The 26,760-nt window shown below is 45.1% G+C and overlaps 1 protein-coding gene and 1 long non-coding RNA gene across 3 annotated transcripts; one reads left to right on the top strand and one right to left on the bottom strand.

Annotated features, from left to right (window-relative positions):
- Window positions 1–6,291: 6,291 nt before the first annotated feature.
- Window positions 6,292–12,430, bottom strand: IRX1 (iroquois homeobox 1). Of its 2 annotated transcripts, none has more exons than XM_040674378.2 (4): window positions 12,111–12,430; window positions 8,758–9,772; window positions 8,051–8,117; window positions 6,292–6,941 (listed from the first exon to the last, which is right to left on the bottom strand). In XM_040674378.2, exons 1-4 carry the CDS (start codon window positions 12,372–12,374, stop codon window positions 6,908–6,910), a joined length of 1,380 nt encoding a protein of 459 aa, XP_040530312.1. In that variant the 5' UTR covers window positions 12,375–12,430; the 3' UTR covers window positions 6,292–6,907. The 2 variants fall into 2 exon arrangements, with proteins under 2 accessions (XP_040530312.1, NP_001025509.2); NM_001030338.2 differs by lacking the exon at window positions 6,292–6,941 and adding an exon at window positions 7,232–7,644.
- Window positions 9,758–15,874, top strand: LOC107052667. Its single transcript, XR_001465292.4, has 3 exons — window positions 9,758–11,580; window positions 15,350–15,475; window positions 15,659–15,874. It is a non-coding gene; the product is annotated as an uncharacterized LOC107052667 (long non-coding RNA).
- Window positions 15,875–26,760: the final 10,886 nt, after the last annotated feature.

The following is a 26,760-nucleotide window of genomic DNA, read 5'->3' as shown; positions in this document are numbered from 1 at the left end:
TGATAAAAAAAATAAAAAATAAAAAAATCAGATTGAGAAGGGCTGTTTGGCCTAGGACTGCTACAGGCAATGACTTGTAATGAGGCATCCCAACACTAATTATGAAGCTTATTAAAGAGAATTGTCTAAGTTGTACTAAAGTGCATGCTATAATCTCGTTAAGGAAGACATGCAGACCAAACTGGGGTCCTCCAGTTTCTTCTCTTAGACAAGTGGACCCACTGCTTAATGAAGACAGTTTGGGTCTCTGTTTATCACAGCAGCGTTATTGTGCTTGGCAGACTGGTCAAGATGAATTTGATGGAGAGGCAGGTGAGAATCCCAGCAGCTGGGTGATAATTCACACATCATAGCCTTCCCGACTAACTAACATCTGCGAGGGAGTGGGCCAAGGGACTGTCAAAAATGAATACTTCCAAACCAGGATTTTATCATTAAACTTCTCCCAAATCTTCACTAAGGTGAAAAAGCAATGTTTCAGTGTGCTGTTTCAGGGAAAAAAAAAAAAAAAGAAAAGATTAATAAAGATGTTAGGAGGCTGAACTGCTGTGAGATTTGTTTAATTATTCCCCACAGTACTGCCCCAGCAATCTGCTGACATTTAGCCCCGACCTTGCAAATCCTCAGTAAATATTAATATATCAACTCAAACAGGGACCGTTGTTTTATTGGTTCACGGAGCTCAGAGAGATTCGCCACAGCAGTGAAAAATAATGTGCAGAACTGAGGAAGAACGGCTCCTTTGATATCACCTTCTGCTGCACACATGTGCTGGGAGCATCAACAAAATGGAAATTCTGTTACTTTGCCACAGCTGTAGAGTGACACTTCAGATGCCTTTGCTTCCCTTTGTACAGCCTGCTGGAATAATCCCAAAACCACAGTGGCAGGAGATTAGAAAACACACACGCGCACGCACACACACACATAGGAAGACAGAGAGAGAGGGAAGGAGAGAGAGAGAGATCACATTTTATTATCTGACACAGTGGAAATTTTAATAATGGTAAGCTCCCATCTTAAACCTAATAAGCTTTGCTCAGAACAATGAGTGCACTAATAAGAGCCAACAAGAGCTAGGCACAATCCACTGGCATCTGTTCACTATGGCAACTTTACTATTTGCCTCCGTGAGTGCCACGTAAACTTCTTTTTTCTCCAAACATTTGCCCCTGTTGACTGCCTCCTAATGTATTTTACGTGCCTACCATTCTTCACAAAACCTGACAAAATACCCCCAGTTTATTTTCTCCCTTTTATTTGCTCGCCTCAAATGTAAATGTACATTATTATAGTATCTTCTCATAACAACACTGCCATTACCAATTGGCAAGTGTTTGATGTGGGTCAACACTGCATCCAGAATTCTTGGGTTTAGGGGAAAGGGCTGCTGTGCAACATTTGGCATTCAGATGTATTGAGCTGCAGAGTTAATGCGTGATTAATTTTATTCATAAAAATGTTAATCACTTCATTGTGAGATCTTTTTAACATTCTGCGCACCGAGCACCTTTTAACTTCTTTTTCACACAAGCCCACAAATGTATTTAATATTTTCAAACATTCTGTTATTACCAATAACACTGCTAATTAAACATACACTTAAAATGTAATAAAAAGCTGGCAAATAGCAGCACAACACTAAACACAAATGGAAGCCCGCTGCCCACTGCCTTCCCTGTGCCCCCTTCCCTTTGGCAGCAACTGACCAGTTTCTTTAATGTGCACTTGTTTGCACAGTCCCCGAGGCATCTTTTTTTTTCTGCAAGCATGCTTCAGCCCCCACTGACACAGTCGAATATCATAAAAATAATTCAAGCCCATAGCATGCTATAGACATCGCTAAAAATACCTCTGTTCTAAGGGAGCGTGGAACCATTGGGTTGGGTGCATTACAGCAAGTTTGGCAGCTGTTTTGGGCTGAGATGGGTGTTTTCTGAGACGAACTCTTGCGCCTCATCTGAGAGTGGTGTCAGGCATTGGTGGGTGTGCCGGCTGCACTCAGTGACTTCTTGTTTCCAGCTGGGCAAGGCTATTGTGAACGTATTCAGCCAATGCACTCATGAAACTGGATAAATGGATTAGTGGATCAGAGACACCATCGGCATCTTCAAAAGGAAAACAGCAGCCTGCAAAAAGACTGACATTTGTGCACTGGGGCAGAGGGTGTGTGAATGCTCTGCCTCTTCCAAAGGGACAAGACAGTGATAAACTTTCCACACTGACCACCTCACTTTGTGCTACAATTGACCAACAAAATAAATGGATTGCTTCATTGTTTTTGAACCGTAGGCAGCACAGGGAAAGCGCTACTTGCACAGCAACAAAGGACAATGTATTGTGTGGGGCCAACAGCTCAAAATAAAACCTTTAATTATCTACGGGTCAGCCATAAATCTGGAATAAAAATAAATGTTACTTTTTAAACTCGCCTTTAATTCTGCAAGGGGTTTACGCTGGCTCTTTCTCTTCTCTCCGGAGAGGCAAGACCAGTGTTCAGTGTGCGCCTGAGTGTGCATTTTTGCATTAGCTTGATTCCAAATTAACATGTTGGAAAACAAGTTCTGCTGTCAAACATGAAGGATGTCTGTAATGCTAGTTAAAGTAAGTAAAAACAGATAAAAGATGTGGGTTTTTTTCCAGCTTTTTTTTTTTTTTTTTTTTTTTTTTTACAAACACTCATGCATGTATTCTCTTCATATACACAAAAGAGAAGCCAAAACTAATATTAATAATGGTGACGGGACTCAAGTAAATTAATTCCTCACAGAAGTACATTGTTTAGTTTTAAGAGCTCATATTTTCTGAGTCTTAAATTTTGAATGCCTATTTCTGTGGGGTTCTCAGTCTCCTGGTACTTCCAGCGATTCCTGCCCACATGGCCAGTTTTATGGGCAAGCTATGAACGAAACTGCGTGGTGGCACCACACAATTGGGAACACCAACCTTGCCGGGAGTCATTTATGTAACTTTTCACTGGCAAACATGTCACGCAGGCCATGTTTATTACATGTTTCACTGTTTTACTTGATTTGTTAGTCCCAGGTAAAATTTACTGCTGAAACGTAAAACTTTGCAGCTCTAAACCTGGAATTGGGCCTCACATGCCTCCTTGCTAGGCCTCTGTGGCTGCTCCTGGTGGGGACAGGGAGTGTGGCCTGGCACGCCCACATCCACCTGGCACTCCATGCAAAGACACCAGGATGTGCTCAGGCCCATTCTGGGCCATAATGGCTTTATTCAGGGAGGACAGCAGGGTGGCACAGAATCATAGAATCATTAAGGTTGGAAAATATCTCTAAGATCACCTGATCCAATTGTCAGCCCATCCCCACCATGCCTACTAACCACATCCCTTAGTGCCACATCTACATGTCTTGAGCACCTCCAAGGGCAGTGACTCCACCACCTCCCTGGGCAGCCCATTTCAATGCCAATGCCTCACCACACTTTCAGAGAATAAATTTTTACCAGTATCCAACTTGAGTCGGCATGAATGGGCCTAGCAGCTCCTCTCTGATCTCAGTGTTGCAAGTGGGATGATGGGAAGGCAGGTGGTTCAAAATGTGAGATTTGAGAGTGAAATCATAGGGTGTCTCCATCCCCAAAGTCTGGCCACCAACGAGGGGGACCACGCAAGGCACTTAGAGGCTCATGTCCAGACAATCCCTTTGCAAAGTACTTGTTAGTTCTCTTCCCGTGATGTCTGAGTGCCTGCAGCCTTTCCAGCACGCCTCTGCCACCTCGCCTTTTAAGGACATTAGGGAATTAAAAAATAAAAATACCGATATATAAATATAGAGAGAGAACAAGACTGGAACTAGAGTCTCTCTTTAACGCCTTATCCCCCGAGTCGCAGCAGGGACCCGGCGTCCAGGTCCTGGCCCGGAACACTTCGGGGCAGCCCTGCCCCTTCCCCGAGCCCGTAGGAGCCCACCGGAGCCGGCCCGCCCTGTGCCCCGAGAACGAGAGGCTGTCTAACACCAGGCAACGGCCCAGAGCCATTTTCTCCCCGCCACCGCCTCCCCGCCCCCTCGGCTTCGCACTCTTTGTAATAGTCTGTCTCATCCGCAAGGACGATTGAAACTTTATAGTGCATGATTCATAGAGAGGGTCTACGCTCGGAGCCGCGGTGCATATTACATTAATCAGTGTCAGGCCACTAAAACAGAGATATGAATATGAATTCTCCATATTGCAGGGGAGATAAATGTACTTCTGAATAATTGATCGGCGCCCATGAAAAGGGGGGAAGGGAGGGGGGGGACAGGAAAACACAATGAAAGTTATCGGGCGATCTAACGCGATGAGGACTCGGCTCGTCCCGGCTCGGTACGGCGTGGGGCTCCGGCTGAGACCCCATGAGCCCGGGCAGCCGCATCACGGGGCGTCTCCACGGGAGCGCCTTGCGGTTGTCAGCAGTGGCTCCCATTCCCCGGGGCTGCTCGAGTTTCGGAGCGAGCACGTCAAAAACTCGACGAAAGCAACAAAAGGGATGACAGGAACCGTGAACGATAACGATCTGAGGGCTTAAGCACACGCACACTGCTAATTTTCTCTTTCCCTTTCTCCAGGTTGGTTGTTCTTTTTTTGTTTGTTTGTTTTTACCTAGTTAAAAATAGACTTCTTTTCAAAATAAAATCGAAAAAGAATAAGAAATGAGGCACGCATACCAACGAGCACGTTCCCTAACTATGTCTGTGTGACAAAGCTAAAGCCCCGTAAAGCTCCCGTTTGCTTTCAGCGTGTTCTCGCAACTGCTAATTGCAGAGTTTGCTGAACTCGGGATTCTATCAACTTTTCGGCGTTGTTTCCTCACAGATGCCTGTCATTCTTCTGCTGAGGCGAAATGACGAATAACAGCAAGAAAGCCAGCGCGTTTTTACTGGGGGACGATGGAGGATTGTGCAAACGTATGAAAAATGCCTTCTGCCGCCCGTTTCAATAGCGAGAAAATGTATCCTGGCGCTTGGTGCTTATTCTAAAAGAAGCATTACCCATCCCATTCCCATTGACTTTGTGATCAGATTCGGTCCCGTCATGGCGGGGAAAGAAGAAGGAAAAAAAAAAAAAAAAGTAGAACCGAGGACTTTCCAATTTACTCTTATCAGCCCGACGCATTCCCAATTAAGGCAAATCGTTTAGCTTAAGCTCTCCCTTTATTATTCTCCCAACCCCGTGGTATTCGCTGGTGTGTGGCTGCCAGGGCGGATCTCGATGAAAACGGAAAATATGACCGAAAAACTACAAATTATTTTCCTGCCAAGGTGACGTCAACGATCATTCATCGCATCGCTCACATGACGCGAGAAAGCCGGGAAACGCGGATCTCCCCCCCCCCGGATCCCCTTTTCGTTTCCAAACCGGCCGCAGGGCCGCCCGGGCACATACCTGCGGAGGGGCAGAGCCGGGAGCTGCGCTGGGCCGGGGTCACAGCGGCCGCCCCGCTCCAGGCGAGGGGACACCGCCGCCCGCAGCCCACAGAGGGCGCTGCGAACCCGCCCAAAATCCGGAGCCCGGATCTCGGCCCCGCGCGGCAACACCCGGCGCGCACCCGCACCCGCACCCCCTTGCTCTCCACTGAGTCCCTTACGTTTATGTGCCGCTAAGGAATCGCCTCTCCTCACCCCTCAAGCCAGTTTGGCACCGCCGTGTTTGCTCGGCCTCACAGAGAGCTACGGTGTTCTCTTTCGTTTCGCCCTCCGCACGGAAGGTGCCCGTCGAGGGCTCCAGAGGGGCCCGATCCCATCCGCAGCTCTGGGCCGGGGTTGGGGAAGGGCCCCAAGGAGGCTGCAAATAATGGGAGAGAGAGAGCTCTTCGGTCACGTTCACACCAGTACCGATCTGACACGTGGTTCGGACTTACGGACATGAAATCTTCTTTTCTTCTTCTTTTTATTTTATTTTATTTTTAAGAACATCTTCTCTCTTCCTTTTCCCACTGAAAGCCGCGCTATTACAGCTTGCTTAAAACTGCACTCTGTTCTTTTGTTGGCATCATTACCACCGCAAAAGCTGCCTGTGATTTAGGGAAAAGAAAACAGGTCTCGTACAGAAAGCGAAGCGGCTGATGCTGTGCTGTCAAACGGGACCTCAGCAGAACGACAGCGCTGAGCATCTCAGCCCTCTCCGTACAAATCCCTCTGCTCTATGCCCCGATCCGCGTGGAAAACGCGATAGCAGAAGTCCACCTCTTCGCCAACAGATTCTGCAGTGATAACTCACCAACACCCGTCCGTACTTGCGAGGGCTGGGAAGCTAAATCGAGATCAATATTCAGATCTCCGAGACGAATTTTATTAATGCTTTATTCGACAATCTCATCTTGTTTCCGACAAGCCCTGGTTTGAGGTTGGTTCGGTTTGTTTAGGGCGTCACCGCATTATTTCTTAATGACTTTCCCAGCTGCTTCTTTCCATTTTCCACCATCAACAACCATCTGGTATCTTATTAGCACCTCAATGCTCATTTAGTGTTCTCATTTAGGGGAAAAAAAAAAAAAAAAAAAGAAGAAGAAGAAGGAAACACTCAAAATATTACACATTTTAACGGACCGTCCTTGGAAGATTGATGCCTTTATAAACCGAGAGATTGTCTCAGCCTCTTTTTAACCGACAGATCGGAATCTGAGAACTTTCTACTGGAAGTGCCAGAGCTGCCACTTCTCTATGCTACGATCGTGCTTCATCTCGCAGAGAAAGATCTTTAACCGTCACATTTCCTCTGTATTTATGTAATGAGTAAATCGTTACAAATTATGTCCTAATCTATTATTTTACAGCTTCGGTCAGAATGTGTGCTGCAGCACTAAAGCTCTTCATCCAGCATAGAAAAGGATCTGGACAGCAAAGTTATATACATAGGGAACTGTGAGAAGCCTTCTCCCTTTCGTTTTCAACAATGCATTTTACAGCACAAGTGGAAGTAGGGTCCATTTATATCTAAAAAAAAAAAATGGTTAGTGTGGAACACGCCTGATTCGTCATAATGGACAAAATAACTAAATTCACTACTCGGGAGCCAGCTTCGCTCTGCTTGGGTTTACGTGGGTGAAAAGGGAACTTGCAGTTTGCTGTCGATAGGATAGCTGGGGGGCTGCCAACTGATGGGATTTGGCATACTAAGTTTCAGCTACCCGAAGGCAAAATGTCTCGAGTTTTAAGAAAGCAAGTTATAAATGTTTGACTAGATTTGTAATATATTTTCAAGAATACATACCTGAAAGAGCTCGTAATTTCATTTAGTTTATTAGACAAAAATATATGATTTAGACAAGTTTTGCTGACGCGCTATTTACAATCTGAAATCACTCTATATACAGAAAAAACACAAACACATGGGAAACATTTACCAAACAAATAATCCAAGAATGGTTAGAATAACACGATCTGAAATGGTACAATGAAGGAGGGGATCCATCTACAGAATTGTTTAATCGCCTTAATGGATTTGCACCACCTTATTGCAAAAAAGAGATGGATGAGAGTCGTTTATACAGTTTCCTTTTTTTTTTTTTTCTTTTTGTTTTGTTTTTCTGTCCTTAAGACCAGTCTCTGTAATATTTTGTTTTTCAGCAAACCATTTAATCAAGCCGAAGGGAGAGCTGTTAAAATTCTCGGTGTTCCCTCTTGCTGAGGCAAAGAGCTGCAGGGGGGGGTTGAGGGGAGGAGGGAGGGAGGAAAAAAAAAAAAAAAAAAGACGTAATAATCTTTCAGTTAAAAAGAAGAAGAAGAAGAGGAATCCTTTCCTATAACCACCTGTCTATTGCTATAGCATCCTACTGTTAGCTAAGTGCACAGAAATCTTAGTCGTTAGTGTCATTAACACAAGCTCTTTGAGGTCTGTTAAGTTCCAGGAAAGTTACTGGCTGGCTTATGTACAATTGTAATTTAGCCTAACTTTGAAAAGATTACAGCAACTTCTCTGCTGCTCTTGTTCTCTGTATGTATTATTCTGGCGCTGATTAGGTGCTATAATTAGTCTTTATTATTCAAACGCTCTGTTTCGCATAAGTAACATTCCTGCAGTGAAAACAAACAAACAAACTCACTTGTCACGGACAGGCTGGAAGGGCGATTTGAGTGGCTGAGGTGGGGAATCGGTTCTTGGGACATTTTCTGGAAGGAGAAAGAAAACAAAAAACACACACACAAAATAAAAACAGGAGGACCAGTTGAGCATCAAACTAATAAACATCAGTACAGTGTGCAGAAAATCAGTACAGTGTGCAGGGTGCACCTCCCTCTGCCCCCCTTGTTCAGACACATGTAAGTGTGTGCGTATAGCACAGGTACACAGGTGTGAATAATTACTTTCAATATTTAAGGAGTATGTAAGCTTGTTTTGCCGCATATTGAAGAATCATTGATAAGTCATCGGTGTGACTTGGAGATGAGGGTCAGGGAGGACCCTATCAAGTACACTGATGGTCTTTAATGTCCCTTCCAACCTACGCCTTTCTGTGATTCTAAGATTCTATGAGGGAGGGAAGGAAAGCAAAGCTTAACATTTGGCAGCACTGTTCTGGCATTCTTAAGTTGTCTGATGGGCATACAGGGCGAGAATGTAATAACCCACATGAAGTGGACTCAATGCATAGCATCTACATGCCGCAGGAAAAACTGAATATTATGCTAAGCCCTCAGCAATGCTGTTAAAGCAATCAGTTACACCAGGGCTGCCTCTGACTCTGTCCCTCAAGGAGAAGTTTGTGTGTGCGTGCTGGGGCAGAGGGGAGTTGGCTGCCAGGGGCATTACCTATGTGTTTGGGACTGGTCCTCTCTGAAGGCTTTTCACTGCTTAGGGCTCCCAGGGTGGCTGTTAAAACAGAAGGCTGCTGCTGGGCCTGGAGGTGGTGGTTGTGGTGAGTGGCATGGTGGTGATTTACTCCCAAAAACGACCTCACGTTTAGCAGGGAACTCTGCGTGAGAAAAGCCCCATTTGTCCAGTTGTGAAACTTGCCAATCTGGCACGTGTAGAGTCCATGGCTGGGGAGAAAGGCGGGATGCTGGATCTGTGGCGAAGTGTGGGTGACCTGGGCAGGGGGAGGTGGTGGGGGGGAGGATTTCAGGGCACCATCAGGGCTGGTCGCAGTCTCTGCCAAAGACCAGATCTTGGGTTTGCTGTGAGATGGCATCTGTAAATTGCTCTGTCCCCCGGGGCTAATGATTCGCGTGCTGTTGTCAGAGGCCTCCTTCACCATGGCCAGAGCATCTTTGGGTTTCAGCCCTTCAGATCCTGACAGTGACAATTCCTTGTCTTTTTCCAAGCGCTCCTCTTCACTGCTTTGTCTCAGGAGCTCAGGCTTCTCCTCCTCTTCCTCATTGCTCTGTTCCCCATCGTTTTCATCAATTTTATCTATGTCTATGCTCTCCAGGTCGATCTCCTCATCGTCTTCGGTCTTCTCAGGGTCCCCCTCGTTATCGCTGCCAAAAAGGTTAGCATCTTCTTGGTCCTTACTCCTGGAGCCCCAGGTCACCTTGTTCTCCTTCTTGAGGCGGCGGCGGGCGTTGGCGAACCAGGTGGAGACCTGGGTGAGGGTCATCTTGGTGATGATGGCCAGCATGATCTTCTCGCCCTTGGTAGGGTAGGGGTTCTTGCGGTGTTCATTGAGCCAGGCCTTGAGGGTGCTGGTACTCTCCCGGGTGGCATTTTTGGGTCGCCCCGGGTCCCCGTACTGGAACTGTCCGTAGGGATAATAGCCGGGGGCGGTGTGGGCTGCGAAGGTAGCAGGATGGACACCCGGATTATCTTTCAGCTCGTACTGGGAGCCCTGCAACACATTCAGGCAAGTGGAGAGGAAAAAGCACATCAATTATCTCGTTAGCGTCTCTCCCAGACCTGAATAGGCTGCTCTGGGAGACGGAACGCGCTTCGGAGCCGGGCACGGGAGCTTCACACTCCAATACGGCCCTCCCCTCTCTGGGCTCCCACGTTTGGAGCAGGCAGAAGGGTTCCCGAGTGACCCCCGCTTCTTGCAGAGAAAGGAGAAGAGGGACCGAGCTGGGCTCTGTCAGGCAGAACGCGGATTTCCTCCGCAAACCAAAGCGAACCGAACGATGGGAAAGCACTAAGTTCACATTCCACCACGACAATTTGCTGTGCGCTCCAAACGACCTTAGGAAGGGAAAGCAGGTAGCACAGCACAGCTAACAACTGATGCCCACGCTCATCGTTGGGTTTATCCGCCAAATATCCGGGGGGATATCACGCACGCAGATCACTCTCCCTTGGCCCCGGTTCTGCCTTTAAAAGGAGTTGGTGTGAGAGGCGGCCGGCGTGGCAGTGCGCAACTTCAGCGCGGAGCCACTTCGGTGCGAGGGCTTTGCACACACAAACCTCCCCCCAGCACACCCCGATGGTGCCCCGAGAATCCGGTATGAAATATTAACTCCCAAGTGTTGGGAGAGCCCTACCTCCGCAATGAAAGGCGATCTTTGCAGCACAGAAAATGCATATGCGGAGACTTTATCTCTTAAGTTTTACTTTGATGTGAGCAGAGCAAACACCAACTGTTTACAAGCGTTTAGAGACGGTGATTTATTTGCAATCAATATTCTTTTTATCATCGGTAGTAAAACACAGCGAGTCACATTATCCCATCAGGTGTTTTGGTAAATAACATTTTATCTTTCTAGCGAGCTCGTTAGGCCTCATTATGACCGCAAATTGCCCAGATATTAACTTCATATTTTAGCTCCGGATTTCCTAACGCTCGGAATTTGAGAATCGATTTCTAAATATCGCCACCACGGTGAATTACTGTAGTAAAACACCGGGATGCCTTTGCAAGTAGGAAAGGAAACTGTTGCTGAATATCTGACACTTACAGCCGTTTTCTTTCTATCTCTCCCTCTCTTTCTTTTCTTTTTTTTCTTTTTTTGTTTTGTGTTTCCACCACAATGTCACTTTCTTCTGGCCCAGAAATACACTCGCAGGTTGAATCTTAGGGAATGGTGTCAGCCTTAAAAATGACCCCTTCAACAGTGGCCGCAGTGCAACTGAGCTAACTTTGTTAAACATTTATAAATGAACGTGCATTTCAATTTCAGAGGCAATGCGTACGCACGAAGCGAAGCCCGATGCAATTTTTATAATGTGTTACAGAGCGGGCTTTCTGCGCTCCCTTTATCCCGCTGTCTTTTGTTATTGTTGCTGAAATGATATTTTTTTTCCCCCCGCACTCTCTGCTGGGAAATCTTTTGAAAGAGCCACTTGTAAATCACTCTCTGCCGCTGGGTCAACTTTTTGTGCATCTCCAAAATCAAGGTTGAAAATAAAAGAGGGGGACGCGTGCTGCTAACGCTGCCCTCGTAAGGAAGTGTTTGCGGCACAGACTGATCTGTGTTCCGACGCTGACCTCGTTCAACAGCGCATCTGACTGCCGACCTACACACGTATATGCACACACGTACTGAAGCCCCTCACCAGCTGTGCCTTGCATGCACCTCCACTCTTTTCCTTTTCGGAAGAGATCATAGAGGGGCATTGAGAGTAAGTGCAGCCTCTGCGCACCGCCGTTGAGCAATCCGCAGACACGGAGCAACGAATACGCTTCAGCGACGCCGGAGAGGAAAAGCTGTGAGTATAAAACGTTTCACTTTTTTTCTCCTATCATATTCTAAAAGAGAAAAAAAAAAAATCCGAGGGCGATAGGAGGTCATTTACTTTAGGATTAATGCCAATATGCCTTTCTGCTCCGAGGCGGATAATGGGATGTGGATGCCCTCCTTCGCCGGATGCAAATTCGCCGTAATCAGCGGATGAAAAGTTGAGGGGACTGAGCGGACCGGGTTTGAGGCTTCGAGAAAACGCCTTAAAAGAAACGGACACCGCGGCTCCCTACCGCGGCTCCCTAACGTACTTTGGCCTTTCGGGCGGAACCTGTTCACGGCTCCGCGGGCAGAGAACGAGCGGTGGGGAAGCGGAGCGTTCCGAGCTGCCAGCTCCAGCGCTATCCACCCCCTGTCCGCAGTCGAGAAGCCGAGTGGCTGGGCCGATCGCACGGGCGCGGCACGGGCAAACTCGGCGGAGTTCCTCTCTCCCGTACCTCGCATGCACCATTCGCTCCCACCCCGCTCCCAACCCCTGGCCCGGCGGAGCGCACTCACCATCTGCGAGAAGAGGCCGAGGTCGGCGGTGTAGGGCAGGAAGGCGCTGTAGTTGGGGGCGCTGTAGGGCCCCGCGTACATGCCCAGCACCGAGGTGACAGCGGCCGAGCCGCTGCCCAGTTCGGCGCCCGCGGGCCGGCCCGAGGCGGCGGCGGCGGCTGCGGCGGCTGCGGCGGCGGCGGCCAGCACCCCGGGCCGCTCGCTGCCGTACACCGCCTGGCTGGCGCTGAGGTACTGCGGGTAGCCCAGCTGGGGGAAGGACATCTCCGGGGCGGCGGCACTGGCAGCACTGGCGTCGGCGGCAGGAGCGGCAGAAATATAGAAAAAAAAAAAAAAAAAAAAAAAAAAAAAAAAAAAAGGGGGGGGGGGGGGGGGGAGGGAGGGGGGGAGGAATTATACCAAAAAAAAAAAAAAAAAAAAAGAGAGAGAGAGAGAAGAAGGGGGAGGAGGGAGCCTGGAACAGCCGGGGAGGGGAGCGGAACAGACCCGGGCTCCTTTGGATCTCTTTCTCTCTCTGTCTCTCTCTCCCTTTTTTTTTAAGTTTTTTTTTTTTTCCTTCCCCCCCCCCCCCCCCCCTTCTCTCTTTAATGGAGTCGAGAGGACAGGAATCGAGCCGGTAATTTTCTTTTTTCGTTCTGATTTCTTTCTGTCAGAGAAATACTGCGCCCTAGGTGTGGAGGAGTGTGGCGGGATGCAGTGGGGTGTCTGTCCTCAAATCTCGGCTCTTCTGTGCTCCTAAATCCCTTAGATGTGATCTGATCAACAATTGAGCTCCAACTGATGTGTCTGCCCTTAGGTCCTAGGCTGATCTTTCAGATACAATTTGAAGTTGATGTTTTGATTGGCATCCACTTGAGCCGCAAGCACCGCCCCGCGCCCCCCCGCGCCCCCCTCGGCGCAGCACGTGGTGCGCAGCTTCAGCCCGGGCCACTTTCCTCCGTGCGTGAGTGCGTGTGCGCCTGTGTGTATGTGTGTGTGTGCGTGTGTGTGTGTGTGTGTCCGCGCAGCTGCCGTGCCGTGTGTGTATTTAATGTTTAGCAATGGGCTCCTTTCAGAAAAGCCCCCACTGCTGTATGACAACCTGTCTACACGATTTTACAGCTGTCCAACATTGGGGTTTTGCTGTTTCGCAGCCTCAGTGTGTCCCCTTTTAACAAAAACAACTGTGTTTCTGTTTTCTTTCTTTCTTTCTTTCTTTCTATTATTTTTTTTCCACCACCTTTAACACTGAGTCCCCCTTGTCGTCGTCGTTGGACTCAGGAACAAATGAGAGCGACCGTGAGAGGAAAAGGGGCTTTGCAGACGGGCGGCTTGGAACAATTTACCACCAAAAAAGAAATTAAAAAGAAAAAAGAAAAAAGAAAGCAGTAAAGCAGATAAATAAATAGATAAAGGGTGACAGCCTCTAGCAACCTATCAACGGCACATACACCCCATAAGTTTGCTGAAAGTCGAAAGGCTTCGAGCTCTACTTCACAGAAATCTTTAGTTATAAAGAAAAAAAAAAAAAAGGACCCGCAGCGATGCCCCTCTAACCCTAACCCCACCTCCCCCCGCCGCTCCTCTCATGTTCCGCCGACCGACCCACACTCGGGGACAACTAACAGAGACACTGAGACAGTCCCCGCTGTCTCGCTGAGAAATAAACCCTCAAACCAACGGCGGCGACGTGGGCGCGGAAGGCTCAGAGCACCCCCAGCTCTCAGCCCCCGGGCGGGGGGGTCTGGAGGGCTCGGGGCCGTCCGAACTTCCAGAGCAAAGGAAGTGCTGGGCCGCGGGGGGAGGATCCAGCAGGCTGCTGCCTTCGTCGTCATTAGCGGCAGCGATCAGCGGCGGGGATGTGTTTTCCTTCTCTTCCCCCTATCCCCGCAGAGCCGGGTGGAAGGTGCAGCGGCAGACAAAGGACCCCTCGAGGAGGGACCGAGGGGCTCGGCCGCCCTGAAGGAAACGAGTTGTCATTGTGACTTGCCCCGTTGTTACGCCGGCTTCCTCGACGTGGCCGGGCTCGCCCCTACCGCGCCGGGGCCGGCGGCTCTGCCAATTTTCCAACCCTGGATAGAGAGCGCCGTCGCCCCGACCCTTTTAGTCCTAAAGGCGCTGCCCGGGGGAAGCCCGGCGGAATAGAACGGAGGGGCGAGGGGTTGTTGTCCCCAGCCCGGGGGCTTAGCGCCCAGGGGGCCGCACATCTCTTCCTCGAGGCACGGGGGAGGGGGGGGGGGGGGGGGGGCGGTAGCTGTAACACTGCCTGCTGGAATCCTTTCCATCCCTGAGAGTTAGCTCAACTTCTTTCCCCCATCAGTTGGACGCAGCGAGATTTCATCTCCGTATGTCCAACACTGAGAGGGGACCCCTTTCCCCCTGCACTCCCCTGGCTCCAAAATCTCACCCTCAGAGCAGGAGAGCGACCCTCAGACAAAGCTGAGTGGTTCTTGGGAACTGTAGCGAGGTTTGGCGGCTGGCAGAGTCGCGTTACAAGGGCTGCAGGTAAAGGAAGGTGGGAGAATGCACTGCCGCTGCCGAAATCTTCTTAGCGCTTTAGATCTGGGTGGAATCCAGAGAAGGTTTCCACTCCGAGGCTTAAGAAATGTGAGTCATCCCCTCCCCCATCCGCCCCCATCCTGCTCAAAAGGAAAAGGAAAAAAAAAAAAAAAAAAAAAGTATCGCTTGCTTTTCTATCAGCCCAAAATCTTTTGGGGCGAACTCTGCTATTCTTCACCTGGAAACAGAGCAAGTAAAGAAAGTGCGGGATACCTAGAGCAGTGGTTTTGGAAAGATGAAAAAAAGAAAGAAAAAGAAAAAAAGAAAAAGAAAAGAAAGAAAGAAAGAGGACAAAATAGGAATGATGAAATTAAGAAAGAAAAAGAAAGGGAACCCGCCGAGGAGGGGAAAAGTTGCAGGGCTGGGAGGAGACCTTTGTTCCTCATTTGCAAAGTTCCCGGCGCGGGGTAACGAGCGGGGTCCTGCGAGCGCCATTCATTACGCTGTGCTCAGTAAAGGCGAATCCCTCAGCGCGCAGCTCCCGCTCCTGTATTGGACAGTGCCCGTTTTCCTGACGGGTTATTAAATCACTTTATCAGGAAACCTTTCGAAGCCTTTTTAATTTTTTTCCCCTTGTGCAAGTAAGCAGGGACTAGAGCCGCTGCACTAAGCTACTTAGGTTGAAAATCAGTTTAGCGAAGGTCTGTAGATCCTGGGTTTATCCCCCCCTTCCCCTTTCTTCCCCCCTCCTCCCCATACAGGACCAATAGCTGGAGCTTAATCAGAAAAGTGCGCAAAGAACTAAACTGTATGGGAAACTGAAAACAACATCAGCTGCTGCCGGAAGCATGGGGAAAACCTTTCCCTAAAGCTAAACAGTCCAGAAGGTTGGTGTGATCACTCCTCTCCCCATAAATTTGCTTGAAATTTTCAAGAGATGGAATACTGTGATTTTAAACATAATTCGGGTTATAGATATATATGCAGTTTCTTCCTTCTAATTATTATTATTTTTCTTTTTCCTGAGCCCCGTGTTTTAGTTGCTCCAATGTCTCCTTAACTTTCGGCAGATCCTAAGGAAAAGGAGCGCGGTTCCAACTCATTAGCACCGAGGAGTCCCGTAGCGAAGGAGGAACTGGGATCAGAGTGGGACACTGTCACCTTTCCGCTGGAGAGCGGGCGCCCGTCTGAAAACAAGCGGGAGAGAAATAGATAGCGGCGCTGGGTGTAATGTGATTACACCTGAGGTAATCGCTTAAAATAAATTGTATGCTGTTTAAAGTAAATCGACCTAAATGGCCACGCTCGTATAATTCAGAGATCATCGGGTAGATAAAGTTCTCCTTAAAGAGCCTTTCTCGAGAAGCGGTTAGCTAAGACAGTGGGCTCCTTCCAGTTTCTTAAGGCGATGCATTTGCTGCCAAGAGATTTTCTTTTTATTATGAACAAATCAGTTGAGATAGGGGTCCGATAAGAAATGCAAATCCAGACATAGGGGTCGCTGCTTGGCCGAATTTTAACCAAAGGCTGGTTCTGCAGGAACTGACTGAAGGCGATGTCTGCAAAGGGGCTGCGGAGCTCGAACACTGACTCTACTAAAAAAATGAAGTCAGTGATTTTGATCTGCTCCAGATGTCCTAAGAGTGGATATTGCAGTGCTGGGAATCCGCACCAAATATCTCAGGGCACTGATGGTAATCAGCACAACACATCAGCCAGAGGGGACTGGCAATTGTGATAACCTGCTGCAAATGTGCAGGGCTGGAGATGGCAGTGATAAACCGCTGAAAATATCTTCAAATGGAGATGACAGAGACGTTGAAAGGAGACACCTAACTACGGGGAGGATAAGATACTGAGCAGAGCACAATTTGAGAATGGAGCTGAGATATCTATTAAGCTAGGCTTCAGCCGCGTTATTTCCACGCATTTTGCGCTGTATCTGCATAGGGATACACGTGCGCACGGAGCTGCGAGCAAAAAGCGGCGCTCCTCATAAAGATCGACCCAAAAGAAAGGGAAGCTTAAGCGCTACAGCGCCTGGTTTAGGGCTGGGGAAGAAAAAAAGTTTTCCTTTAATTCTTTGAAACATCCTGGCAACGAGTTCTCCTGCAAATCCTCTCTGGGTTTTGAGCTCGCACCGGTAGCAGACGAAGAGATTTCAGATGATCACTTCGGTTATTGGACAGTGTCAATTTTCTTTCCCGTGGAAAGAACGCGCAGGAGGGAATCTGCCAAAAAAAAAAAAAAAAAAAGAAAGAAAAAAAAAAAAAGAGAAAGAAAATAGATTATCCGTGCGATGCTCATTTTGTCACTGTTCTTACCACGGGGTTTCTCTGCCCTTTTCCTTGCTCTCTTTTTAATGTGTAAGTTTAAAACAACTGTACCATGTTAAGTATCAATCCTATTCATTTTAATGATACGCCTGTGCAGGAGTGAATCCATTAATTTAATATATCTCGCCCAGATTATAATTACTCCCCGACTGTCGACTATTTGGATCACTTGACTGAATTTTCATTAAGAAGAGCGCTCTATCTGATCCAGCGCGGGACCCGGCCGCATTTGTCGGCTTTTGGGGTGCGGGCGGAGCCGCTCCCCCCTCACCGCCCTCCGGGGCCGCCCGCCGCCAGGCCCCGCTCCTCCGAGCGCCCGTCCCGAGCGCGGCTCATCAGCGCTGATTTATGAGCCTTGTTAAACACTCATTATGACTTTGCACCTTTTTGCAGCAGGGTCTGGGAAACAACCCCACTTTGTGACAACAGGGCATGTGTCAAACAATTATAGGCGGAGAGGCGATGTGTCTCCGGAGCGCCGCGTTCCCCCTCCCTCCCCTTCACGCCCAATCCGAGGGACACTGCTGTGAAAAGAGGGGAAAAAAAAAAAAAAATAAAATAAAAAAAAAAAGAAAAGAAGAGAAAAAAATCTCGCTTGTTTGGTAAATTTAACTCACAGCGACAGCAGCCTCCAGCCCTCTGACCGTACAAACGAATGGTTTGGTTTGTCCAGACAAGCACAAAGTTGCATACCTGGTGGATTCCCTAAAAGCGAGCACGTAGGTATGGGTAGTGCAGGGAGGGATCGAAGTCCGAAACGTTTGACTGCACTCGGGGTAACAGCTGATAAAGCGTTTACAAAGACGGTGTTATTCAGACAAAGAGGGCATTACAAATATTACGGTCATTTCTCTCTCTATCTATATATTTTAGCAAACTAAGAAAAACTGTTCTTTTTTTCCCAGTATCCCGGTAGTGTGTTCTGATTAGTCCTTTATCAGTTGCAACACGTATTTATTTCTGATAGCAAGGGGAACGCGGAGCTCTTCCTTAGCGCTTTTGCATATGAATTGTTTGAGCTCTGCACACGGGCCTGTATAAACAAGCCGACAAACCTATAGGATGAATCATCCACCTCTCGCTATCTGCCTGTCCGTCCGTCTGCCCACCTATCATGAATATTTTACGGATCCGAACTTAATTAACAGCACAATTTCCATTTTGTCTCCGAAATGATCAACTGCAATTACGGGAGATTTTTAAGGTTTGTAATTTGATGTCACCAGACTGTTGCTCGAGGGCAGAGGCACAATTGCCCTGCCAGCTGCAGTTGTATTTATTTGTTTTTCTGTCTTGTTCCTGTAGGGCCGCATTATGCAGGTTTTAATTAGTTTGTGTTTGTATTTCGCCCGTCCCAAATCAATGCCATCCTGGAGCAATGCGATGTAAATTCCTGCGGTACAGGTGTAGCTGCTAGCTCTGGAACACTAGGAAACTCGTGTCTTACAAATGAAAGCGGTGAATGCCATTCAGCCAAACTGTCAGCTTTAAACAGCCAAGAGGAAGGAGATCAAAGCAGAGAGCAGGAACTTCTACTCTCCAGATTAGTCTTTATGGTCTGAACGCCTAATGCTATTAAAGGGAACCAGGACATACAGCACATCGTTGGCTACAAAGTTACTTCTAATTTCGCTAAAGTCCTGCCTTCTTTTGGCCAGTGTAAGCCTTCAGAGCATTTCAAGATGCGCTGTTTCCTTTGAGGCCTAGTAGCTACTCATCTGAAATTATGCAGAACTAATACCTTCAGAGACACATTTCTGTTTGTGCACATATTTATATAACTTATCGCCTTTTGAAAGATAATTTTGATTTCCTCCTAGGTTCCACAAAGTCTTTTAATAGAACTCGCAGCAATAAAACCTGAAATTCTAGTATCTCCAGACATGAAAAGTCCCTTTATGTTGTGTTTGGTGTCTCTTCTTTCTTGAAATGACCTCTGTACGGTGGTGTATAAATCTATTATTCCAGTCACTGGGGAATTCTTTTAAAGCTTTTTTTTTTTTTTTTTTTTTTTTTTTTTTTCCAGGAATAAGAGATCGTTCATCTTTAACTAGGCCACATAGAAATTATGATTCAACAGCAGTGTATATTTAATTAGAGTAATCTCACTTGAATTTAATTACCTAATGAATTATTTGTTTAAAAGGTAAAAAGCCTTGTTTGCCAAGTACAGTGCAACCCACTGATAAGAACTTCCGTTATAAGAACATTAATATTTAAAAAAAACATTTTGCTCTTTTATATTTTAACTCTTTGGTTCAGCCAGCCGACGGTGAGCCGCAGTGGGCACAGCTCCCAGCCTCTCCCCTCGGCTTCCTGCAGTGGCCCCGCGCAACCAACGCACACGGCCGCAACGCGGCGAGAGGGGCCGGGCGGGGGGCTGCGTCGGGTGAGGTTCGGAGAGAAGCGCCGACGCGGCTCGGAGAGCGGCTCCGGGGTGCAGGAGGCTGCGGGAAGGTGCCAGAGAGCACCAGGGTGCAAAGCAGTCACCCTTTTGCTGTTTATTTTATTTTATTTTAATATATTTTTTTCCTTTTTCTCCTTTTCCTCTTTCTCGTGGACAGCGCAGCCAATGACAACCATTTGATTATTTATAATTCTTCGGCCAAGACAAAAAAAAAAAAAAAAAAAAAAAAAAAAAAAAAAAAAAACAACTGACCAGCCTCCTCGGTTCTCAAGTTTTCCAGCCACCACACTGTTTGTTTCTAAGACACAACACGAGCAGAGGTGAGATGCAGCGCTTGTCAGGGTTGTCTGAAAGCACCTCACTGCACAGGAATTATAGTATCATAGAATCATTAAATCATTAAGGTTGGAAAAGACCACTAAGACCATCCAGTCCGATCATTATCTGCTTCAGCAAATAAATAAATAAATAGATAAATAAATAAATAGATAGTAAAATGCATAAGGAAAGGAATAGGAAAAAAAAAACATTTTTTTTTAAATTCAAGACAGAGAATCTCACTTTAATGCATTCTACTAAATTTCTGCAGCAAAACTCGATCTCTAAAAGTAGATACATTTTTCTCTTTTTTTTTCTCTTCCTTCCTTCCTCCCTTCCTCCCTTCCCCCCTTCCCCCTTCCTTCCTCTCTTCCTTTTCCTTCCTTCCTTTCTTTTTTTTTCTTTCTTTTTTTTTTTCTTCAATAGAATTTGGCAGTGTCACCTGTCAAAGGGAGCTACCTGTTGCTCAGAACAGGTACTTTTGGTTCCTCCTCCCCTCAGCACCACTAGGCCCACACTGGAGGTCAGGGAGCATTGAGGGCTCAGACTCATCTTTCCCTACACCGTAGTGATGCTCTGGCACCCCACGTGATGCCTGATCACTTTCAGAATAGGGAATAGGCATTAAATGGTATCTGGAGGTAGTCAAGGAGGTATTTCTCCCTCTTAGCTACAAAGTGTTTCCGTTTAGAAAACAGCAGCAATATGGAAAGCATAGTGTTGATACTTTTAAGCCATAGGAAAAGAGAGAGGAAGAAGAAGCAAGCTTAAAACTAAGCTTCTGTAGTGTGGAGGCACTAGTTTGAACTAGGACACACACAGAGTTTGGGGGTCCCCAAGAGGTGGCTCTTCCTGGGTGGTTCCATGTGACCGGTTCCATGTGACCAAGAGTGCATGTACTGCCTGAGAGGAAGTGCACTCATAGGGGTGAGGCTGGATATTCATCCACTAGAGATTGACCCACACGCGGGACAGAACAACCTCCTTCCCAAGGGCCAGGAAGCAGTCATATGCCAGAGTCCTGCTGCCTTCAATGGATGGTGCAGGACTTGAGTACACCATCATGCAATGCCCTGGCTGTGTTCTTCCATCCATTTTCACTCCAGTGTTTTAAGAAAAGATGGGCTCACTGCTGCATCCACACCATTTGGCCAGCTTGCTGCAGACATGTCTGCTTTAGTCCTCTGTCCACTGCAGAACAGCTTGTGCAGTGCTGAATTACAACACTGTGCAGCTATGCTCAACCTCAGCCAGGGCAGCAATGGGGCAGCCCCCAGAGCCCCTCAGTTACAGATTGTGCTTGGTGATCTGGGAGTGCACTGTATTTCAGGCAGGAACAGAGTGGCAACTCCTGACCTTCCCCATTCCCTATCTTCTCCACTTCCAAGGGTGTCCTGATTTTTGAAGATCTACTGAAAAGAACAGGATACATGAATCAACAGCAACATGGCAGCAGTGAAGCTTACCTGATCACCAGTGTCTCAACTCAGATTTATTAGTGACAGAAGTACTTGGGTCTAATCTTTATTTCACGTTTTCAAGTATCTATGCCATGTCCTGAACCCAAGAATTTTCTCAGGTCTGTTACATGTAGCATATAGACCTCAGAAAACACCAAATCTCACTATTATGATAAAAATGTGTAAGGCATTCAAAGCTGAGACTGCAGTCATTTCCAAGTCTTGCAGCAAAACTATTAACATTTCTCACAGCCAAAATGCATGTGAACGCATTGCTCTCCTCTACTGTGTGTTCCTTGCACACAGTGCTGTTAGAACCAATTGGCAATTCCACCTGAATTTTTGTAATGACTCAAAGATGTTATGGGAATTATAGATCTGTAGGCCTGGCATTTTAATTCTTGAAGGCCTGTGCTTTCCTTAAAGTTATGAGTGCAGTAGTCACAGCACATCCACACAATATTGCTTACTCCGTTTATTTTGATAATCAAACACATATATTAACAGATCATATTTGGCTGTGTGTATTTATTCTTGCCCACTTTGGAAGGTGTGTGCATTTCCATTGTATTATTACTGATAAAATACAGCACTACCATTTAAATCATGCAGTTACGGCAGGATAAACTATTAAATAAACCTTAAACTGGAATTTGTTGAATTAAAATTCTTCACACAAGCTCATTGTATTCTTTTTAATATTCTATAAACAACATAATTTACAATGTCGCTCCACTTCTTCTATAGCTTTCTTCTTACATTTCAGCATTAGTAGCAGTTGGTGTATTTTCTTTCTTTGCTTTGCTTTCTTTTTCCTTAGATGTATAGTCAGTCTTTTGACTAATATAATTGACTTATGCATCCACTGATGTATGCTGCATTTTAATGATGACTTTTTGTTTTATCCAATAATATTTTTTTAATAAGATTGCTTGGATTGTATTCTAGGAACAGGTATGAGATGTTGCTTTGTTTTTTAATGATCAGTGTAGACCTGGGCAAGACTTTTTTTCCTCTGAAAGATCTACACTCAGATCAGACTATGCATTTTTAGGCGTTAAAACACTTGTGTGCATTTATTTGTGTAGGCCTGCTGAACTGTAATTAGCTTTCCTATTCTGTTTCTCTCCTCTACACTAAAATGTTGAAGTCCATGAAACATATACCTTTTGGATTTGTTTTTTTTGATAACACAAACATATATTTGAATGCCAACACAGTTTAAGCCTGGCCTGTATGAAACAGCACTAGTCCATTCAAATCATTGCATCAGGATAAAAGTGAGATCAGAAATAAAGGAGCTTAAAAAATAACAGTAATTTAGTGAAAATACTTTTACTGAAATATAGTACTGTGAGAAAATTCTGACATATTTGGTGCTTAGAACAAATATTGACTGGTGGATTAAGAATACAGTTTTTCTTATCAAGACAGTCCTTTGCTGAATGATTGGTTTAGCTGCTCTGAGAAACAGGAAACCAGACGGTTCAATTTTCTTTTTTTTTTTTTCCTATTTAGAACAGGTTTTCCATGGTAGTGAAATCACTGTGGCAATGATTAGAACTTAATGTGCAGCCACAGTCTGCAGCATTGTATTCTACAAAGTAGCACTGAGTTTATTTTATTGATTCATTGCATTTTTTCTTTCCTGAAACTGCTGTTCCCCATCTCATATGTTACACTTTATTTAAGCATGGTACTACTCTACCAGAGATGGCATTTTTCTAAATTTTGCCTGGGGTTGGGAACACTCGAATAATAATAAGAGCATCACATCTCGTGTTAATTTTTCATGCATAACTAGGCTGCTTCAATTTACAAGACAGTATGGATAGATATATAGTAGTTGTTACGATTATTTTTTTCCACATGCATTCTACTGTTTCCTCATATGTTTTGCATTGCTCCCAGACAAGATAGATTTTAGAAGTCTAAGTCATGATGTTCAGAGATTCACAGACATTATTAAGAACAGTCAGAAATTATGAGCGTTTATAAACACAACAGGCCCAAATTAAGACCCTAAGTTTAGCAGCTGGAAGCTTTCTGAGGTTAATTACTACATGAAAAGAGAAAATATGTAAGGAACTATGTACTTAATGTATGCTGCACCCTCAAGTTAAAGAGGCTACGAATGGAATAAAATACTGGTCAGTGTGAGTATAGATAGTAGCATCTGGACTGAATTTATTATCGTGTTCACCTCTATCCTTAAGTTCAAACAATTAACACCTGGACTTTTTTGGAAAATCCTGAGATACATGAATAAAATCAGGTATAAAAAACAACCCTAAGCACAGCAAAAGTTTTGAAGGTAAGGAAAGTAAAAGGCTGTATCCTGCAGAACTGGTAGGAAAATATTTACTTTTGTTTCTCCTCTTATTTATTTCCTCATTTTTTCCATGGATATCACAGACATCAATATGATCATTCAGTTTTTCACAGGTGTGTTTTCTTTTTTCTCTTTCTCCTTGTCTGGATCAACAAGTGCAAGCATTTACAGTCCTTCATACTGTAAAGCATCATTGCTGCAACTGCACTAACCTGGAACACTGTTACCATAAACATTTCTATAGTAAACTTAATAATTCCAATACTTCATGGAAGCAGTTGCATTGATGTAGTAGATACTGCCAGCATAATTCACAGTAATCTCACAATCCTTACAAAGCCTGCTCTGTGCAATTTCCTTCTTCTTCACATTATTTACTTGTTCTGAATGACTTGTTGTTTCATATAGTGATGAATACTAGCTCATTTAGTTCAAATAATCTTTCCAGATACTGATTGGAGCCCTGACTAAATCCTCCTCCATGAATCTGTTTCAGGACTTGTTGGGAAGCTTCCCCATAATGCAGAGCCACTGATGAGAAGTTTGTTTTGATGAACAAACTTCTGTGTTAATATAACAAATAATTTCCACATGCACAGAGATTTGCTGAGACTTTCTCTCACTGTAACAAGTTTATTCACTCTTTTAAACCATGATAAGCACTGTGGATGTGAAACAGACCTTTCTAGCAGAAACCGAACTATTCACTGGAAGAGTGTGGTCAAGATTCCTTGTCATCTCAATTTCACTTTTGTTTTGTTTGCTTGTTTCCTTTTGCTGTGAATTGTTATGAGTGAAGCCTTGATGTTCTGGAAGCAGAACACCCAGATTATTTTCTTTCAATATGGCAGAGAAGCAGAAGAATAGCCCTTTCTTGGGGGAAGGAACAGCACAGTGTTAAGAACAGTGTTGGGCTCCTTGTTTCTACTGACCAATAGAGCTGCTAATAATGTCCCGGCCAGTGACAGACAAAACTTGAACATTATAAGTTAGTTTCTTCTGGAATACAGCATTTTTCTCCTAATAGTACTTTATTTTTCATCATTCCTCTTCAGGCCTTCTCCTTTTCTGATCCTTTGCCCATGTACTGCCATTTTTTTCTTCTTTCTTTCCATCTTCTGTGTGTCTATTTATCCACCTCCTCCAGCTCATTTTTCTCAACTCCATATTTGACTCTACATTAAAACCACTCATGCTCTTTCGGCTGTTTTTACTGAAAGCAGCATCCCTATATTCTTCATGCCTATGTGTGGAGAGAAAGCTGGAGGCACTGCAAAGACCACTCTCCAGTTCAGATCCTAAACTCAAGAAGGCTCAAGGTGAGCAGACCACTAGCTGGCATATGAAACCCCAAGGGTTGTGACTGTGGAAGAAATTTCTTTTGGGGGAAAGTTACTAGTGGAGATCCCCAGAAGTTCATGTGAGAACCAATACTGTTTCTTATCAACCTAGGAGCTGAGGAAGAGTGCACCTCTAGCAAAGTTTTCAGATCACACCACCTTGAATGGGAGTGGCTCTTTCACCAGAGGACAGGTTGTTATTCAGAAGGACATCAGTAGGCTGCAGAAAGATACCAGTGGTGATCTCAGGAGATCCGGTACAGGTGAATGCAAAGTCCTAGCCCCAGTCTGGGAAGACATCTTATTGCGATCAAGGCTTGGCATCAACTGTCTGAAAAGCAGCTTTGTGAAAAATGACCTGTGAACCTAAGCAGACAGCAGAAGGAACAGAGCCAGCAGTAAGTAACAGCTGTAGTGAAGAAGGTCAACTGTGAAATGGGCAGTAACAGTGTGAGTGTAGACAGCAGCTGGAAGAAAGTGACTCTTCTCTATTTTACACTTGTGAGATCCCATACAAAGTTTTTTTTTTTTTTTTTTTTTTTTTTTTTCATTTTTTTGGTTTCATAGTAAGAAATAGGTGTTGGCATACTGCAGTCAGTGTACTCAAAGGATTACCAAGTTGATCAGAAGACTAGTGCACATGCACTAGTGAGGTTGAGAAAACTGTGGGTGCTGTACAAAAAACAAGTTAATCAGAGATCTTATTGCTCTTTTTGGGTACTTCATGGTAGGGTGTGAAAAAGATTGAAACAGACTCTTTTTAGAGGTGGCAGGATGAGGAAGAGAAGACACAGATTGTTGTATGGGAAATTTTGATTAGATTTTAAAGAAAGTACTGACAAAAAATGGCTCAAAAGAATCCATAGTTGGTCTTACTTTGAAAAGAGGGTGCAAACAAACTTGGTACAAATTGTATGATTTTGTAGCAGATGAACTCATAGCACCAGAAGAGTGGATTTAACATCCTTGATCACATTACAGTAACAGATGTAGCAGTAATTTGTCAATTGTATTGATTATTGATATATTTATTTCCTAATTTTGCAGTGTCATTGGAATACACTATGTAATAGCACCGTTACTTTTCTCTGTCATAGGTGTACAGCAGAACTCATATATATAGGCATGATAGCTAAGAAAAAAATCATCAGATACAATGAGATCTGAAGCAAGCTAGTGAGATCTGGCAAGCACTGTGCCATCTTTATCAGAAAGTCATTTCCATGTCCAAGAAAGAATGTAGAGAAGGGAGGAAAGAAGTGACTAAGACCTGAGATATTGTCATCATCCAGCTGATTAACTGGATTTCCTACACAGTTGATGCTTTGATGGCCGGCTTCAGGGTATATACAAGAAGCAAAGCTGCTTGTAGATGTGCAGGATAGCATTGAGAAAGTGAACCAGTTATTATAATGTATTATACTTCTTATTATATATATATATATATATATTTTTTTTTTTTTTTCTGAGCACACAAGTAAGTAAGAGTAGGATATAAGAAAATAACTCTTTCTAGAGGAAGAGCTTTTGTCTAGGGTAAGACTAATACAATTTATCTCTCTTGGCTTGCAGTGTCCCAGGAGAGCCTCATGGCCCATATCAAGATTAAGATCCTTTGTCATATGTTACAAAAAAACAAAGAGCAAAGTCAACGAATATTAAATGCATGAAGGGGCAGTGGGATCAAGAATGGCTTTAAATGTTTTTGTAGTGTTGAAATGGGAGTGTTCTTTGACCTTTCTTAATCCTAATTATTGTTTATGAAAGAACAAATGCTGCTAAAAAAATATACGCTTACTTGTGGAATTAACCATAATTACATGGCATTCTGAAATATTTCATAATTTTGTAATTGTTTAAAGCAATAGTGTTTAGTGAACATAATTCACAGTAATTCCCTTATTCTTTCTTTGTCTAACAAATAATCATCTTTGTAATATGTAATATAATCATGAACTAAACAAAACTGTACACGTAAG

Source organism: Gallus gallus, chromosome 2 (assembly GCF_016699485.2).
Source record: "Gallus gallus isolate bGalGal1 chromosome 2, bGalGal1.mat.broiler.GRCg7b, whole genome shotgun sequence".
In the NCBI taxonomy this organism is placed as follows: Eukaryota; Metazoa; Chordata; class Aves; order Galliformes; family Phasianidae; genus Gallus; species Gallus gallus.
Note: the sequence above shows the minus strand (reverse complement) of the source record. Positions and strands in the feature narration are given on the sequence as shown.

Coding starts and splice junctions, on each gene's coding strand:
- IRX1 (NM_001030338.2), bottom strand. CDS start 12,374: ATGTCCTTCCCCCAGCTGGGCTACCCGCAGTACCTCAGCGCCAGCCAG. Junction 9,773..12,110: donor TCGGCCTCTTCTCGCAGATG/GTGAGTGCGCTC, acceptor AATGTGTTGCAG/GGCTCCCAGTACGAGCTGAA. Junction 8,118..8,757: donor GACCAGTCCCAAACACATAG/GTAATGCCCCTG, acceptor TTCTCCTTCCAG/AAAATGTCCCAAGAACCGAT.